Source organism: Dermacentor silvarum, chromosome 8 (genome assembly GCF_013339745.2).
Source record: "Dermacentor silvarum isolate Dsil-2018 chromosome 8, BIME_Dsil_1.4, whole genome shotgun sequence".
Lineage (NCBI taxonomy): Eukaryota > Metazoa > Arthropoda > Arachnida > Ixodida > Ixodidae > Dermacentor > Dermacentor silvarum.
The window spans coordinates 26,019,045-26,038,177 of record NC_051161.1 but is presented as its reverse complement, the minus strand read 5'-3'; the positions used below and the strand labels follow the sequence as shown (position 1 = coordinate 26,038,177).

The 19,133-nt window shown below is 45.2% G+C and overlaps 1 protein-coding gene across 1 annotated transcript in view; it reads left to right on the top strand.

Moving 5' to 3' along the window:
• LOC119460846 (exportin-4) overlaps positions 1-19,133 on the top strand; it is a 79,822-nt gene that overhangs the window by 15,881 nt on the left and 44,808 nt on the right. The window contains exons 8-13 of the mRNA XM_037721944.2: positions 259-562; positions 2,322-2,494; positions 9,833-9,957; positions 13,446-13,570; positions 16,950-17,121; positions 18,532-18,691. Coding sequence (XP_037577872.2) covers positions 259-562; positions 2,322-2,494; positions 9,833-9,957; positions 13,446-13,570; positions 16,950-17,121; positions 18,532-18,691 — 1,059 coding nt within the window. The remainder of the gene's footprint in view (positions 1-258; positions 563-2,321; positions 2,495-9,832; positions 9,958-13,445; positions 13,571-16,949; positions 17,122-18,531; positions 18,692-19,133) is intronic.

The following is a 19,133-nucleotide window of genomic DNA, read 5'->3' as shown; positions in this document are numbered from 1 at the left end:
TAAACAAAAATCACTGTTCTATATGTGGTATATAGTTTTGGTAAGTTTTAGCTGCTGCAGTGATAGGTCCTGCAAGTGTGCGTTTCAATCTGTCCTTCAGTCAAATATATTGCAGCTTTGTGTCGGCATTCAGCCAGTGCGGGGCACATGTTCTCACACAATCGATCAAATCCAATCGGTGGCAGCTGTACAGCGCCTTGAAGCAGAAGGGTTAGCTGGTAGGTGTGACCCTTCAATTAATCAATAAATCAACTGCAGCTGTATGGTGCCTTGAGCCAGGATGCGGAGCTGGCACACGTGGCCCTGCAGTGCCTTCTGCAGTTGGCCACTCTGAGCCACATTGGAGAGCGGGAGCACCGGAACGCCCACCTCAAGCGCTTCCTCCAAGGTGGACTGCTCGACCTGATGGCCGTGAGGCCTCCTCGCGCTGGCATCACTCAGCTGCTGGCGCGCCTCGCACTCTTCCACCCACCCGCCCTGCTGCCCTCGCAGGTGCACGTACCGTACCTCGAGCGCCTCTGCGACCTGGCCTGCTGCGTGCTTCCAGACACCGGTCAGTCTCCTTCTACTCCTTTCGTAGTTCATTTGACTTGAGGGCATTTATTGTTCTAGTGCTCCGTGTAGACCATGGTGTAAGAAAAATGCGTTAGGTGCCCACACTCGCTGGCCCCCAAGGGGAGAAGCCAATAACAGATTGTGTTCGTAGAGGACCTTGAACCAGCTGTGGATTGAGGTGCAATAATACAGATGGCTCTATAGTGTGGGAGGAGCGGCAAAATGGCTTGAGCAGGCTTGCATTGTGCTCATCTCATTGCGGTCAGTGGCCAGATGCTCTGTTCTGATGACATGAATGTATTTGATGTCATGCCTTTATAAATTATTGTGTCTGTGGATGCATCTGCCTGTTCTTATTGGTATCCCGTGATTTACCCAACGTATGTATTCTGTGCCGCGGCATGTGATGTCAAGAGCCAGTTAGCTACTCTTCGTATTGGGCAAGAAGCTTTTTGTACCGAAGTCAGTGTATCGAACTTGTGCAGAGCATGCATCCATTTTCAAGGTTGCACTTGAGCTTGACCATCTGGTAAAGTGGTGCTTCGCAATTCTGAGAGCAGATAGGTTTATGCAGTCTACCGACCAAGCGTGCGCAAAGGATTTCCCAGACGGAATTTTTTCTTTAGTCTATCACAGAAACCTCTGCATTGTGCAATGAATAGGTGTCTGCTTCTGTGAGATCTCATATCCGAACTAACTTTTATGGACACTCCAGGTGAATTTTCGCTGTCGCCGTTACTATGATGTTCTACATAAAATCCAAGTGCCATAAGAATGAGTGGCTCACGTACCATATGCTGTGGGTGTGAAGGCAAGCATGTGAGAAGGATGGTGGCTTGATGCAGTCTTCCTGCATGCCCAGTGTTGGAGGTCACATGATCATGCGTGTGCTAGAGGAGGAGAGTGCGCTTCTCATCTAGCCTGGCCACGGATGGCTGTTCATGCAGCTGAGCACCACGCAGGGTCAAATTTCATTGTAGTGAAATTTCATTATAACGAAGTAAAGAGGTGATTTTACTGACGTCGTTGTATCTAGGCTTAAGCTGTGTTTTCTTCAATTTGAATAAAAGATTGATATTTGCACAATCCTAGTACATAATCAGTGGAGACATTTATGTTTATCTTGTCATTGCCATGCCTCCAATAATTCCTCCTGTGGCACTTAGGAAACTGCGCATTGGCATTTCAACAGTGCTTAGAGGGACACTAAAGAGAAAAATAAGTTGAGCTGTATTTATCAATTGCACCTCTGGAAAATCGAAGACAGGTGGCGACACCATATTGAAGTTCCCGCACCAGCTCAGTGAATGATGTCATGGCTTTTGACACCGTCTTCTTGAGCCTAGGTAAATGTTTATTGGTAAAAATGGACTATGTGGTATTCTTAAGTGGCCAAAGACTGAAGTTTGCAAATTTCGAGAACTTTTACTGCTCCACAACAGTCCAACTACAGGAAAATACTACATTGAAATCTGTGACATCATACTGACTAACTGGGCACTGAGGTATCGACATAAAATTAAAAAAATTGAAGTTTGGCCTTCGTTTTCTTTGATACTAGTAATCAAACTCTTTCTGCAAAATTAATGAAAATATAGTTTTGGAAGAATATTTTTTCAGTCTTAACTGATTTATGTTTGTCTTTAGTGTTTCTTTAATGGTTCTAAAATTTATGAGCAGTTTAGAAGCAGTGGTTTAGGCATATCCTGAAATGTCAGAACAAACATTGATTTGGCATTTCTGTGAATGCAAACTTGTGCAGGTTGGAGAAGACGCCGAGCAGCAGCAGGAGGCACTCGACCACATTCTAGATGCGTGGGTGCCTTTGCTTCAAGAGCCGGCAGTGTTTCCCGCTGAACCCTTGAAGGTGGCAACCCTGCGAGTCTTCGAGCTGTACCTGCGTAGTCGACTGGCGGCCCCCGATGGGACTCGGCCCCCGGTTCGTGATGTTTCTTTAACACATTCAAGTGGTAATTTTTAATGTGAAGCATTGCTTGCCTCATACCAGGCACTTTGCAGTAGGTATAGTAGGTAGTTTCCTGTCTCACCTCTTTTTTGGCTGTCTTGTTATGTGCCGAATGGTGGCATCGAACCAGGGTTCTCCAACACAGCAGCTTGATGCTTTACTCATTAGGCCACAGATGCATGCATACTTCTCTAAGTTCGATGCCAAGTAGCACTTTTAGGTCATTGGCGCATGCGTCACATAGCATAGCAACAATATCCTTAAGAATACGAGAGCACGTGTCGGAATGCCACAGATGCAGGAATGTAATGCATGAATGAATGTCAACTTTATCAGTGATCTCATGTGTGTCATGTCATATACAGTCACGGACCGATAATTCGGACTCGACTGGGACTGACAAAATGTCTGAATAATTGGGAGTCCAAAATACCAGATTCGCCACAAAATAAGTGACTTTTCCACAAGTGGCCAAAAAACTTGAGCTGTATGCTTGGATCGTCACTTTCACTGCAATTTTGCGTAACCAGTGCAATACACATTGGCGTCTATGAGCGACGGCATTTGGCACAGTGCCAAGCACCCTATCTTATCACAGTGTAGAAATACTGCCGCACATTCACACACCCACTGCTAGTCACGCGTAATATTGCGAAAATGAAAGGGATGAAAAGTACCCTGAAATCTCGATATAACGAACTGCAGGGGACTGCGGCGAATTGTGCGCTATTCTGAAAGGTAGTAATAGTGAAAGCCCCAAAATTAACTATTCTACCCATCAACCCTTCAGTTCATCGGTTGTGACCGTATGAGCTATCCACGAAAACGTCGCTGTTGGCTCTCAGCCCGCTGCTGTTGCTATTTTTCATAAATTCCACAGCCACGCACCTCTGAAGCACTGTATAATGAGAGTGGTGCGGGCAGAATAGATGCTGTCGCCGAGAAAACCACCGACCAAGAGAAAACTCCATGTCGCCTCCAAAGCGCAATATTGCCTTGGACATTGCAACTGTCTCGCTCGAGGCGGACACTTGAACTATTCCTAAGTGTAAGCGCATGTAAATGGCACCATCTGGAAAGTGCGACCGTTTGGCATTCCCGTGAGCATGGAGGTTACATTTCTCCGCGTGCAAAGCTAGTATGGCTGCAGAAAGAAGCGTGAACGAAAAAAGAGGCATGTGCAGAAAGAGGGGCGAAAGAAGGAAGAGGCGTGCTTCCGTTGCTAGGCGACACTTGGTCTGGGCTGAGCAAGCGCTCGCAAAACCTGATGTGTCATCGTCTCCGCAATAGAAAAAAAAAAAAAAAAAGCCCCCCTCCCGGTGTTTTCTTTCTGTACCTTGTTGTCTGCAAGCCTACTGTTCCGGCTGCCGTGAAGGGTACACTGAAATCGAAGAATCCCTAGATTTCTGAATAATTATTTGTAGTACTGAGGCGCTGTTAACATGACACGGAAACTGTATAACGATTCTTATTCTAAAATGTTTGGTTTCCTGAAAAGTTTGTTAACGCAGTGTTCGTAGTAACGAGGTTTCACTCTACTTTTGAAAGTGACCGTCCAAATACATATACGACCCAAGTTTGTTGATGTGTTGCTGCTCGTATATGCTTGCCTTGGGCCTAGACATTTTGTGGCCTCATTTTCTAGCAATGCCTTTTATGCTATTCCTTTTCGCACTTCTTGCGCTTCGTCAGTAGTCAAAGTAATGCTCCGCATGCGTTATCAATCAGATCAGCCAGCCATAAACGGTGGATGATAAGAGGGGCATAGAAACAAGCGGAAGGCATCACTAAAAGATAGCTACCTGTATCTCGACTATTGTCATGCTGTCTCTACAGATAAATGAAAGTACAATGAATGCATGCACCAAATTCTCATCAGCGACTACAAGGTCGACTAGGCTTAGCTAGTTTCGATTTCAAGGAGGCGCCTAGCAACATGGCTGACGACCATGCCGGCGACGCATCAAAATGAAAAGCTATTTCTGGTTGACTTGATGGCAAAATTAGCACATGGTCGTGCAGTTGGAGTCTAAACCTATCCCACGGGTCGCTGCAATGTGTCACAAATTTCGGTCGTCCTTATGTATTAAATCTATGGGGCTAGTGGCGGTGCCGTGGGCCTGCCCAAATAATTAAGCATGTCTAAATTCTCGCTGTCCAACTCATCGCTCGGTGACTGTACTAAGAAGTTGCTTATAAGTGCATGTGCATGCCAGTTTTACCTGTATTATACCACCTTCGGGGTAGGCTGAGGTTGTAAAAAAACAGGTGGTACAGGTTGTAATGTTTCTTTGTTGGAGTACAACAAATTGGTGGTCATGCCATCGCTGTCATACTATCATCGTCACCTTGCTGCTGTCAGAAAACACCCAATAGCTCACCTTACACCAACATGTTGGTGCATCTGGTGACGCTTTGCAGAACCCTGTATGATACTGGATGAGCTGTAATGCAGTTGCCCATGGTCGAAGGTGCCCCAAGACTACACGGTGGCGCTGGCACATGAGAACTAGACAATTCTTCCTCTTACAGGTGTTTATTAAACTAATTATTTGTAAGTTGCCGTTGCCATGCAGTCTTGGAGCCCCTTCGACCACGAACACCTTGTTGCAGCTCATGTTGAATGTGACTGCACTTGCAAAATGGATTTCAGTAGTACTCTAATGTTCGTGTGCAGTAGCTGTACTAGGGCAAAGCATTCTGCATTGAATTTTCATTACAGGCGACTACTGATGATACAGACTCCCCTGGATTAGGACATGGGACCAGTGTGGTTCAAAGTTCCAGTCATGACATAATGCCTCTGTCCATGGTAGTTTCTTGTGAAGTCCCTGCATTCAGCCATGAATAGCCATTCTTTCTTGTATCATTATGATTGCCTGATATGCAACTTTTCATTAGCCATTAGGCAAAAAAATTAAAAATGGCAGGGTTTGAAGTGCACGAGAACACACACATCTTACCTGCAGCACTCTTTGTATAATTTGTCCCTGGGCTGGTTTAGTGCCAGTAGATGTATTTTCCTGCTTACTGCTTAAATAGCCCTAAAAGTGTAAAAGTTGCGGTGACGAAGCTTTCAGCAATTTTGCATTATGATCACAAAGCGCTAGTTGCAGCTAAAATCTCTAGTATTAAGTGCTAATTAAGGTAAGGCTCCATTGTTGAAGCTTGCACAACTACCTCTCAAGTTCCAAATTAAGAATGGAAAGTCAACTGCAGTTCTAGGATCAAAACGAATCCCCAACATTCTTTAGGTTATTGGTAGGGGTGTGCAAATACCAAAGTGTAGATTTCGAATCGAATGTCGGCCCGAAGGAAGAAAAAAAATAATAAAGACGAATATTGAATCAAATATCAGAAAATTTATCACAAAGTTCAGTGCTTATAAATCTTGTGCAAGAAAACATGGTGCTGGACATGCTTGCGAGTCTACTAGCATTCCATAACAAAAATGTTGCAAGCTATCAGTAACTTAGGTACCTATAGTAATCAAGATGTACAGTGTGGTCTGCTCTTATTAAAGGGAACACCAAATTAGTATGCCAGCACTGATTGAAGCTCATTTCTATATGAAGGTCTAGAAAATATTTGTTCTTTTTCAATAGAATGTCTGTTCAATAGAATCAAGTGCTTTTTGCTCTCTGAAGCTGAAGAAGTAGTCAACTTATGTTGTACTGAATATCTTATATGAGGTTTTCAGTTTAATAGTGGACCTCTGTTTTATGGATACCTTTTAATCCATAGAAAGTCTTCCGTTCCAGCTTTCTTCCAATGTACTGAAGGGTTTTTCTAGCTTTATGGTCAGGTGGATTTTGCAGGTAATCGTTGGCTTGTGAAAGTCAATCTGCACGACAGATAATAGTGCAGATCCACTCATCACGCAAGTTGATCACTGCTTCGCACCTAGCAATTGTTGGCATTGCGCAGGCAGTCCTGCCGACGGTGTAGTGCAGGGGCCTTTTTGTTGTTGGGTTCAGCATCATTTGCCACCTGTCAAAGGTTGTAAAACTTGGAGGACCATGACAAATACGCGCTGCATTTGTCACTCCCTGTGTTCGCGTCGCATTATTGTTTCGATTTGTCCTGCCGACCGACGAGGCTTGTACTGAATGACACCACGCATGGTGAAAATACTGCGTGCGCTAACTATCGACCACTGTGGATGTTTCACCCAATATTCGAAAAATTGAATAGTAGATATTCGATTCGCGAATCAAATTATTTGAACGTTCACTACTTGATTCGATTCCATTCGTTCATATACGAGTATTTGCACACCCTTAGTTATTGGGTTAATGAACTACACTTAATGTTGAGCCGTGTCTGCGTCATTATCTTACCCTTATACATATCACAAGCATATGCATTGCCCTGTCTCAGTCTTTTGCAGCTCAGTTTGCTTTTGTAACGTTGTAGATGGGCTTTACCAGAATAGTGTATCTATTCAAGGCACTGCACCTTTGTTTATCATGGCCAAGTGTTTTCAACTATCTCAAACATTAAATACAGTAGGGGTGCGCAAATAGTGATTTTTGAGACCGAATTGAATACGAATCGAATAGTGCCAGGAGCAAATTGATTCGAATCGAATATTGAATACAGTAGTTTTCGAATAATCAACAGACATTGCCACTATTAATATAAAGCGATGTTCACATCTTAGTATTTTTAAAGTTAGTGTCCCTTTCTGATTTCGTTGAAAACCTCCGAGCTGCCCCAGAGGCACCGGCAACAGTCACCAATGCCGCGCGCGTTCTGTGCGAATGTGGGCAAAACGCTGACGGCGTTGATAACAGTTCTGTGCGTTGCTGGTGCTGCTGGATATCCAAGCTTAAACAGCTGATAAAACTACTATCCTTACTTCGTATAACTCTCTACTAATTTGCTATCGCAATTGATGCTTCGCCTTTCGGGTGAAACTGCGACATTTTTAAAAGTTAGCTTGTTTCTGTCATTACATAACATGCTGTGAAGCGTTGTTTATTAAAAGCAACAACGCTTCAAACAAGTAGTTTCTTTGCATGCGCAGGACTCTCCAGAGAGTGCAAATGATCGCTGTATAGCCTGTAAAGTATGGCTATCTAAATGACATAGCCTACTCGATTACGTAAGTTCTCATTTTTTATGTCTATGCTATGGCCGCAGGGATGAAAATTTAACATACTTTTGCTCCAATTTTATGTTTAATTGGGTGCACTGGATCTCTTGAAATATTCAAAAAGTAATAGACAAATATTCACATTTACAGTGATTCCACTCCTGTGCCAACTGCGCCAAAGTGCGCCAAACGAGATTTACTGCGCCATCCTTATACAATCAACGAAAATTGCGCCTAACTGCGCCAAACAGTCTTGGATTTGACGGCGTCTATCGCCGACAGTTGTGCCACCGTGCACCACCAGGGAATTTAAATGTGCAACGTGATGATAGGGCAAGCCTTAATTGCAACCTTAGTTGCGAACAGGAGACGAAACAGCACTAGCGCGTGCATCCGATCAAGCCACAGCGCCAGGCTCGTCGCTGACGCGGCGTCTGCCTTGCAAGGCGGCTCGACGGCACAGTGTAGTTTCTGCTGAGGCTTGTAGCTTCAAGGTAAATTGCCGATTCATCGGCGGACGTTATCTACTCCGGAAACGCAACTAGTATAGTAGAACCCCGCTGATATGTTTTTCACGGGACCGTTAAAAAAAAAAAGACACACGTAAGAGGCGGTAAACGCAAAAGCCGAGAGACAGGAAAAATTGAGAAATGAGAGTAGTGTTGAACTGCACGCAATATTGTTTGAATTCTTACGTGTGAAAAAAGTTTCGCCAGAGAGCCGAAGCATAGATTGCGATTGCAAATTAGTTCAGCAGCTATACAAAGTAAGTAGTATTGTAGTTTTATCTTCCCTATAAACATGTAAACATTCGCTTATTAACTATATTAACAAGCATGGTGTCAGCGCGCACAGGCAAACATGAACACATCACACTCGATGAGCGCAAACACGTACTGTTAAATGCTGGCGTGAGGATGCGCCGCAGCAGCAGCGAACGAAGTGACCTTCCTACTGGTGTCTATCGCTTCCTCGCAAACTGAGCGCCGGGAACACACAGCACCCACAGAGCTACAAGCCGCCGACGCACCTACACTGCCTAGACTCTGCCCGCAACGCAGATCGCCTTCAAGATACGACCCGCGCGATCGCGTGCCGCCGCGCAGTACACAGTTGATGCCAGAGTACGACGCCACCCGCTCTTCCTCCCTCCCCCTCGCTTCCTCGCCGGTGCCTCGAGCGGAACGGAAGAAGGCGCACTTCGTCCCTGCTTTTCTTTCTTGCGCGCGCGAGATTTCGCCGCGGTCGTCGGCTCCCCTCGCATGCTTTCACTCGCCCATACAGCATATGGTGCGCGGCGAAGTTATCGCCCTTGGACTTTATACAGAACATCTATGTGCCAGAACCAATCTTAGGGCCCCGACATGTCATAGACACCGTCTTTAGAAAACAAATACGGATCTCTAAGGCCATGCTTTTGCTAATGGAAACCGGAAATACGTCATAGGTGTTGCCCCCGGCACTTTGGGCAGCCAATCCCATCGTCAAGCCACCAAGCCAAGCAACATGAAAAGTCAACATGGCCGCTCGGGCCGGCAGTTCACAACACACGATGTGGGAACGGTCCCCCATTTGCGACACAACATTGGGGTTACCAATGCATTGGGTCCTATGGGAGCTATGTCAGGACCGGCCTTAAACAACGTAACAGCGGGGATACGCAGCACCCGGGAACGTAACAGCGGGGTTCTACTGTAGCTTGTTTGAAGTGCAGCATGCCACCAATGTGTCATCATTTCTGTTTCTGGATATACCGAATGACATCTGGGAAAACTAGAAATATATGAAACGATATCAATTTGTGTGTGTGTGTGTCGCATGCACAGAAGAGCATTTTTTTCTCCACGAGATCTGCAATAGATGGAAATATTTACCAAGCTTCTCGTAAGAACGTACGAATTATTCAGGTCTTTGAATGTAAATTGCAACTCGCTTTTTCGAAATACTTCAGGATGTGAAAAATCAGCTGCTCCCAAATGCCAAATTGCTCTAAAATGAAATTTCTGATGCTCCAAAAATTGCTCCAAATCAAAAGTCCGCAGTAGCATCACTGCATTTTCGAATAGTGACTATTCAATTCGAAGACCAAAACGAATAGGACAGTATTCAATTCGTTATTCAAAAGTTTAGATTATTCGCATGCCCCTAAAAATCAGCACTAAAAACCTTTTCAGCCGTATTGTAGTCCTCATGTACATTTGCTTTATGTGCAGATCAACGATGACGAGGAAGTGGCTGAGGAAGATGAGGATGATCGGGTCCGTTTTCGTGACCAGCTGTCTGTGGTGGGAATGTTAGGTCGTCACGTCCTGCCTCATAGCTTGCCCCTGCTTTGCCGGTAAGCACTGAGGATGTGGATAGAAAGACCTTCCTGATTCTCATCTGATTTGCTCAGATTTGTTTAGCTGGAGCTTCCTACAAAAATTATGAGGAACCCTGGTGCTGCGATCATGGATTTGTCTAATCTCCATGCTTCTGGCTTCAGATGTTCTTATGGTGTTATTTGTGTCGCTTTATCTTTTTAAATTTCCAAGTAATAGTATGGTACATTCGGCTGGTCCCTACAGCACTCTGACTCAGATTGCAACAATGCGGATCCCATTCTTCAAAGCCAAAGAAAGCGGGATCAAGCCAAACATGCAGCTGCTCGCCAGAGCAATCGGAGGCCAGGAATAGAAAACACATCAACATGTCTTCTGTTGTAAACAAACAAGGCATGCCGCTGCCGCTGATGTCATGCCAACCACAGAAGATGCAGAAGCATGTTACTGCAATTCTGCTAGATCTCGGTCGTTCTCCCAGGTTAAAGGTGAGATCTCAGCTCCTCCGAGTGCTCAAAGGTGGAGCACGGCACTCCGAAAGGATGAACTGGATGTGTTCAGAGTGCTCGATTTTGATACCAGCTGAATGTACCAATAGTTTGCTGAACACAGCAAGGCTATGAGTTTTTGTGCACATGTATAATCATCACAAACTGTTTCGCTTATGATAAAATATTATGTAGAAAATGATCAATTTGCAGAGTCGCAAAACTGTTTGCAGCCAAAAGGATAAAGTCTAGTCAAATCCATGTATAGTCAACATTTCATTTCATCGTATAGTCATCAAAATTTGCGAAAAAAGTCAGAAAAATTGGGCAAGTCCGAAAAAATGAATGCATGCCTTTTACTGCCCCCAAGGGCTCAAATTGCGACAGGCAGACACGTCCGAAATAGCTCTGAAATCCTGCCAGTACACTTATTAGGCGTACCGGTGCTCGTACTGCCGTGACATGAGATGGAGGATGCACACGGGTATAATTAAAAAATACCTACTGTGTCCCATGACAGTGGCCTCTTATACTTCACCGCAATACACCGTGTATGTTTGACCGCGTAACACCTGCTGTATTGTGGCGAAGCTGACTTTCGGGAAGAGGCATTATGCAGTGCTTGACCCTTGTCCTGCTTTCCGAGCTTCAAAGCCATTGGCGAGGATGACATAGACGGAGTCGGTGCCATAGTGAACAGCGGCAAATTCTTTAAATGAAAAACATAGCATCGAGCAGTGGAAAGCTTGGTAGCGAACGTCAGGACAGCTAGGCCTAGCGTTGCCGAGGTGGCTGCCAGCAGATCGGCATGCAAGAGCAGTGGTTTGATGTCGCGAGATAATCAAAATGGGGGTGGTGATAGCTTGGATTATTGGCGTTTCGAACCTACGGTCATGCCAAAGAGTCCGGAAAATTAGATGGTGAAGAATTTCAGTGTTCAAAATTTCAGACGTCATTATATGAGGTGTGTTCAAAAAGAAACCGAACTTTTTAAATAGCGCGCCCACCGGCAAAGGGAGCGCTCAGTGGCTACTGAGCGCACGTAGCGGCAGGTTTAGATAACAAATTGCCATTTGCGGTGTTTCGCTCTGGCTGTTAGTTGGCGAGCTACAGCCGCTGAAGTGAGTACGTGCACAAGCTGTTGGCCGGATTAGTGCCCAAGTGAGAATGGACCCTGCGGATGTCCCTTTATTTTAATACTTTTTTTCTCTCTATCTCTCCTTAAGAATATCATAGCAGGCGATGAGACGTATGCGAGTTTATGGCTATGATACTGAAACGAAGGTGTAGTCTTCGCAGTGCGACCAAAAAAACACGTATTAGTCGGTCAAAGATCAAGGTGATGTTGGTTGTGTTTTTTGACTGCGAAGGCATTGTCCATCAGCAGGAATTTGTAGACAAGGAAGTCTACCAGGCAATTCTAGTGCATTTGAGGAATTCTGTGCGCAGTAAAATGCCTGAATTGTGGCAAAACCAGACTTCGATATTGCATCATGACATTGCGCCAGCTCACACGTCGCTCCTTGTCCACAGCTATTTAGTAAAACATCCCACTCTCGTTGTGCCCCACCCACCGCATTCTCTGTACCTAGCGCTAGCAGATTGTTTCCTGTTTCCTAAACTTAAAACCACGTTGAAAGAATGTCGTTTCCAAACCGTAGAGGAGATTCAGGACAATGCAAGAAGAGACCTGTGCGTCATCCCAGAAATTGCGTTCCAGGAGGCTTTCCAAAAATGGAAGAAACGATGGGAACAGTGTGTTGCCAACTGAAGGGCTACTTTGAGGTAGTGCTTAATGTTGTACAATAAGCAACAAAGATGTTATAGAAAAAGTTCGGTTTCTTTTTGAACACACCTCGTACATTTCCTCTATGGGGTATGTGGCAATACTGCAATGGCATCTGATTTATCGAGTGTGTCTGAAAAATTGGCCGTCCGAAAAATAGGTTGTTGACTGTACTTTAGATTGCTTCCATGCTAACTGAACTGCCATACTTGCAGCTCCCATAGGCACTAGCGCTAGAGTTCCCTCTTTTTGTACTTTTGGTACTTTTTGTTGGACACTCTGCTTTTAAGAGCATGCACTGTTTCTCACTGCTTCTGTCACTACATTTACCCTGTGACATGCTTACTAGGGTAAGGATTTTAGCACTGTATATATACAGTAGCACCTCATTGATACATCCCTGCTTGTTACGTTTCATGGCTCTTACACTTTGAAACACCAGCACCGTTTTATGTGTAGTAGCTTCCCATTTGTTACATTTGCTTCCCCAGTTCTAAAGCCCAGAAACTGCAGCTGTGCACCCCTGATTCTCGGTCTGTTAGCAATGCCTACGTTTACCACTACATGTTGCCACTATGAGGAGAGAGTGGTGGTGTAAAGGGACCAAGAGCTCCAAGTGAGGCGAGGCAAGGCGCGGTTCTCGGAGACTGCACGCGCCCGCTTGACTGTAGCTGCCAGAGAGAGGACCAGAGTGTGACGACGAGAGGGGAAGGAAGATGTGGGTGGCGCGAAGTGTGTGTGGTGTGGTGAGCGCAGATCAACAGCATGTGGACAACCTGGGGGAAGAGTCACGGAGTATAATGTGAATCTTTGTGACGAATGTGTTGGCCTTTCATCATTCATAACACCACTGAAAGCAGTTTCTTCCTTGGTTTTTAATAGTTTGTTTGAATACTTTCAAGTTAGTGATTTTTCAATAGTTTGTTGGCTTTGTTCAAGTCCGAATAAAGTTTTATGTGAGAGCAGCTTTTTACCTCTTCGGTAGCGCTGCTGCAAGCATTGTCAGATGTTACGTTCTCCCAGATGATGCATTACTTCTTTTCCCGTGGTCCCCAACAGACGTATCAGTGGAGTTCAAATGTACAGCGCTATTCAAGCTACTAGCTAGCCCAGCTTCTCACATTAAGTACATTAACCAATTTGCCCTTGTGTGCAGTTTTGTCTATACACTTTTTCTGTGATGGCTCCACCAGCAGACGCTCAGAGGATGCACTGTCTGTTCTGCCAACAGGGTTGTGGAGGATCGCACTCGGCGCCTGCAGGAGTTATTGCAGGGTCAGCCTCAAGCTGGCAGTCCCATGACTGCTGCCCACAAGGAACTGCTGGAGGACCTCCACTGGATAGTACTCATTACTGGTAAGATGCAGCCTGGCTTCAAAGGTCTTCCTGTCTGTGGTTTCTGTGTGCATGTGTGTGTTTAAGAATGTGAGTTCGCTTGCTGTTAAGGGGACCATGACATGGTTGCACAACTATTCTCAATTCATCATTGTAACAGAGTACAGGGGCCAGTCTGATTACACTGCACAACAAAACTGGGCGCTTGGCACACATTTTAACTTCGAATTTTCAATTTGAAATCACTGCCTTTAAGCTCCTCCCGCTGCTAGCGATTGGCATTTCGGCATGGCTTGTGTGATGGCAAGAAGTGTGGGCTCTGTGCGTCGACGACGTGTTGTGTTGTCTGCTCTGAAATGTTGTGAAACCATGTTCGTGCTGTACCAAAAGAGAGCATGATCACCACTCTGCGAGTGCTCTAGCAGAAACCAAAGCGAGTGAGAAGGTGTGGGCTGGACGTGTAGCTTTTTGGAGTTAAGTGTTCGGATCACAACATTAAAGAGTTCGAATCCTGCCAGTCCTTTCGTTTCACGTTCAGCTCCAACACCTTACAATTCATGGGCTCTTTCAGAAACTTGTAAAAATGATGTTACTCTTTTTATTCTGCACGCTCTTCACCCAAAGCCACAGCAATGACACTGCCGTTTTATTTTGCCCACAATTCTTTCACTCCTGTGATAAAAAGAGCACAAAATAAATAATCTCTGCAGAAACTACCTCGGGCTTACCGCCAAGACGCACGTGCGAAAACAAAAACCCTCGAATACTGTGCACAGCCATGCAGAAGGCACTTAATTTCCTCACCCATCAGCGTTGCCAGACTCATGTGCAGTCCAACTCTGATATAAAAATTTCAAATACAAATTTTGATGCACTCAGATTTTGTCAGCTTGCTGTGGGATGCGTACGGTTTAACACAATGCATAATAGTATAAGCTTGAAAATGTGACTCTAAGAACTGCTTTTTTACGTTTGAATTCTTTTGCAAATGCTCGGAGTTCTTGGAGCAACATTGGAAAAGAGATGAAAAAAAAAGAAAAATTTGTGACCACCTAAAGCGACTATCTCTGCGAGTGCTTACTATTCACACCTGATGATTAGGCCAAATTGTACTCAAAATGATGGGGTGCTCTTTTTGCAAATTGGAATGTAGAAGTTCTCATCCTCTGAGGTCACTGGTTTGAATAGCAACTGTGACGTCGAATGCAAAGATGCCATGTATCTTGCTCTGGGTGGATGTTAAGAAATGATTGATTTGCTGATACAGTCGAACCTCGATATAAGGAAGTTGTACTTGCAGCGAAAAACTTTGTTAAATTGTGAATTTTGTTAATTCAATGGCACTAATATAGGAAAATTAGAATAGTTTGTTACAACGTGAATTTTGTTAAATCGCAGTTCGTTATGTAGAGGTTTGACTGTATCAATAAAAGGCACAGCCCACAGTCATGCGAACATACAGAAAATTCCGGCAGAAATCATCTCAGGACAACATCATATTTGCACTGCCAAAACACGTCGTGTGTGAAGCGTTTACTGCAGCTGGACTTCTCTCTTGACACACTGCCATATAGCTTGAGGAACCTGTGTGACGCAGGTCTGATTCTGCCCCCACCAGAGAAATTTTAAATATATATATATATTTTTTTTTGCTATTGAAGAGCAACATTTACCCAGTCGCGCATACTCAGTGGACCCATGTGGGTACCAGAAAGGTTCATGGAAATGGCACATAGCCAGTGACACACACCTTCTTCTTCTTCTTTCTGGGGTTTTACGTGCCAAAACCAGTTCTGACCAGTGACATGCACCTAGTGACCCAAGTTGGCGTGAAAGAGGTTGGGTAGAGATAAACCCCACAAACTGGGTGGAGTTACCAAAGAATACTAATTCTAATAAAAGAGCATTTATTGCTTCTTCTAGACAATATGAGTTAGCCCGTAAGAAATATAGTTCCTTGATGAAACACACTGGCGAATCGAGGGAGTTCGACTCGCCATGCTAGGATGCGCAGGAAATGTTTGCGCATGCCCAAATGGAACAGAGTCCAATGTTAAATCATCCTGGTGCCACTCTCTGAAGGCGAATGAGAAGCATTTCACAGGGCAGTTACTTGCACACTGTCGTCCTGCAGCCAAAAAGGAGCTAGCAAGTTCCACTCACGCCCAAGTTATTCATACTGTCAGGTGGCGCTAGCGTATGAGTGCGCATGCCATCTTGTAGCTGCATAACTACAGCATCGGCTCTCGCTGTCATGTGTGTGTCATGTGGGGAAGCCAAACAAGGAACATGAGAGTTAAGTGTCTCCACAATCTCAGCCTGGCCCTCTGTGCTGTCGCTCATATGCCCTGTGTGGCTTTGGGACATAAAATTCAGTCTCATTTTTCACCCATTAGGCTGGTACAGTCGAATGCCTTCATAGCGGAGTGCTTTGGGCCTCCAACATCATTCGTTATACAGGTCACTTCATAGTAAAGGTCGTGCGCTGTGCAGCTCACAGTAGAACCGGGAAAGAATTATTCCTTCGTTATACAGATCATTTCGTTGTAGAGGTGCTCGACTCTATATGTAAAAAAATGTGGGCAGCTTGCACTGGTGCAAGGCTGGAGTAAACAGCAGAGCTGGGGATCGACCTAGCTTCTTCCAGGTTTTACTAGGCTTGGCTAAGTTTTGCTAGGAAATGCTAAGTGCTACTAGGCACGGTATTCCGAATCGGCTCGCTGTCGACGCGCAGATTCTCGCTTGGCTACGCGACGCACTTCAAGATGAATGGCTTCTTCTTCGGGTGTCCGGATCTTCTTTGGGCGTCCCATGTCAAGGGTACATGTACTCGTCACAGAGTCGACGAGAGTTCTGCTGCCGTCGCGGCGGCTCTGAGATTTTATCTCCCGGTGACGTCACGGCCAAGGTGCGCCTCCACACTTCCCGGGGCGTGGCTGGTCGAAACCTGCCGAGCTGCCGCCAGAGGTGCCTACTGCAGTCACAACACCGCGCGTGTGTGGCGCGAATGCGGGGAAACGGGGAAACGCGGGCGGCGTCGGCAGCAGCTCTGCATGTTGCCTCGTTCGTGCTGCTACAATTTCTTTCTCTCACTCTCTCTCATTTTCTCTTTCTCTTTCCCGATCATAGCGCATGCCGCGCGCATGCTCTCCTTCCCTCTCCTTAACTTCCCATGTCAAGGCAACATGTGCACGGCACGGAGAGGAGGCGAAGCACACGCCGCTCCGCTAGGTGGTTGCTAGGCAACGCACAGTGACGTCATCGCCAGGAGCACTTTTTGTTCGCACTACGCGGCACAACCAAGAGCTGTTAAAATGGTTGCAACACTGCACATGTGACTTTGCACCATGCCTAGTAGATATTCAGTGGTAACTGCTTATACTGATTTGTAATGCTGCAGGCCATCTCTTGACAACAGTGTGTGAAGGTGAAACCCCTCTAATCCCCAAGGAAGTGACACAGTTCAGCCTGAACTCTGGTGCTGACACGGCAGCGACACTTTCCCTCCTGTCACGACTGGGCCAAGCTGATGCTGTGTCTTCTGTTCAGGGCAACGTGGACCCGGTGGTTAGGTACGGATCTTTGGCAGTTGTCATGCCTCTTGGGATGGTGTGGGTTTCCTCATGTGCTGGGTGGACGGGTATAGAAGTGCCGTGACCTTGTTGAACAAAAGGGCCTTGCAACGTAGTTGCTGAATGTATTGGGCATGAAAAGGCATCACCTCTCAAATATTCTTTCACAAAATCCAAAGCCTTATATGTCAGTAGCAGAGTTATAAAAAACCAAGCGCTGCCTGATGGCACTCTTGGGTATTTCTTTGTCCTCTGCAAGTTTACTCTACTAGACGGATGATTCCCTGAACAATACCTTACTTTTGCAAAATTTATAAATACTCAGTAGTTCCACAAATATCGACTGACTGTGATAAGCTTAACAAAATTGTGGTTTCATACTATGTTCTCCCGAGTCATGGAGGGCTGAACCTACTGTAATTTTTTTCCCTTAGGGATACATTAATCCTATTATCGTTTCTAATCATATCTATTTTTGCATAATGTTTTGCGTGCTCCCAGTTCATGTGCTGTCTTTTGCCATATATGAGCCTGTATACCAAGAATTATAATGCGGTGATTGATGTATTAATAAATAAACACTTTCTGCATTCACCGGACACAATGGCCCTGGTGGCTTTGCCTTTCTCTTAAACAGCACAGGGTTGTGGGTTTGATTCACAGTTGCAGCGGCCACATTCCAGCATGAGCAGATTTCAAAATGCTTGCATACTCATGTTTAGGTTCGTGTTGAATCGCCCCAGGTGGTAAGAATTATCCTTTTTTTTTTCTTGACTGCCAGTTCTTTCCGCCCACATTGTGCCAGAGGTTTTTCTAAGGTGATTGAAATTCTATTTCTCTCCAAGTAACATGCTAGCTGATTTTAAATTAAAATATTATTTATTGGCGACACATTGCTGAACATTATATAGATTTTCTTGATTGTAATACTATATTCAAACAAATATAATTATGCTAAGTAATGAATAATGCCAAAATTTTAACATGGGTTATTTTTTATTGCAGTTCTCCATAATCAAAGTTCATAAATTTTGGTATCACAAAAAGCTGCATGGGCTTTTTGTCTGCCAGGTTGAAATTGAGAGACACACCATCCGGAGCAACACCGACTCATGAGCTTTCTCACTCCACCTGTCCCGTACAAATAAAAGCTATGAAATTTCAGTTCCAACTTCTGTATAGACATTTTGAGCAGTACACAATGATTTCATTGTCGCAAATTATCTGGGGAAAGACGGGGGGAGTTGGTGCAAATTGTTGCATGGCTTATCACGAGCAAGGCAACGTGTGTGCACAGATGACGGAATGAGATAACTTGGGGCATGGCACTTAAAGGGAACTGGAATCCTGCACTTTATGATCGTGCCAATCAGGTAATAAATAAATAAATAAATCTTTTTGTCAATGCAGACTGATCGTTGCAGTTCTGCAGCTGTGCCACGTGGAGAGGGCCGCTCTGCAGGCGGGCCTTGGATCCCAGCTCAGCCCTGAAGTGGCCATAACGTTGGTGTGGTTTCTGCACCGTTGGGGGCTGACTTACCTGCTGCCAAATGAGACGTACTACACGCAGGTAGGCAGAGAGGTAGTGGTGTGCCAGCGTGGGGGGGGCAGGTACTCTCAGACCCAACCTAAGTCGCCCTCCCCTTTTCTCTTTGGTCGCTGCACCCTTCCCTTCCTAGGAAAGCGGCATCATGCGGATTATCTTTAAGGGCGCATTGGGAGGCCTTGTGCAGCAAGTGGGGAGAGAGCCGTCAGCCCCTACTCGTCAGGTACTACACACAAGCAAACTTAAAAATGATCAACCTAAGGCTGCTGCCATCTCCACTGTGTCTGTTTTCCGTCTGGGATGGCCAGTGTTGGTAACTTAACGAGAAAGTCGCTAAACTTGGCCAGCTTTTAGTCACCTTAATGCCAACTTTGCCTTTTTGGAGTCTAAACGACTTTCTCGGCTAGTACTTTTTCTTTTAGTGACTTAAATCTCATGTTTGTCTGAGAATCAAATGCAGGAAAAA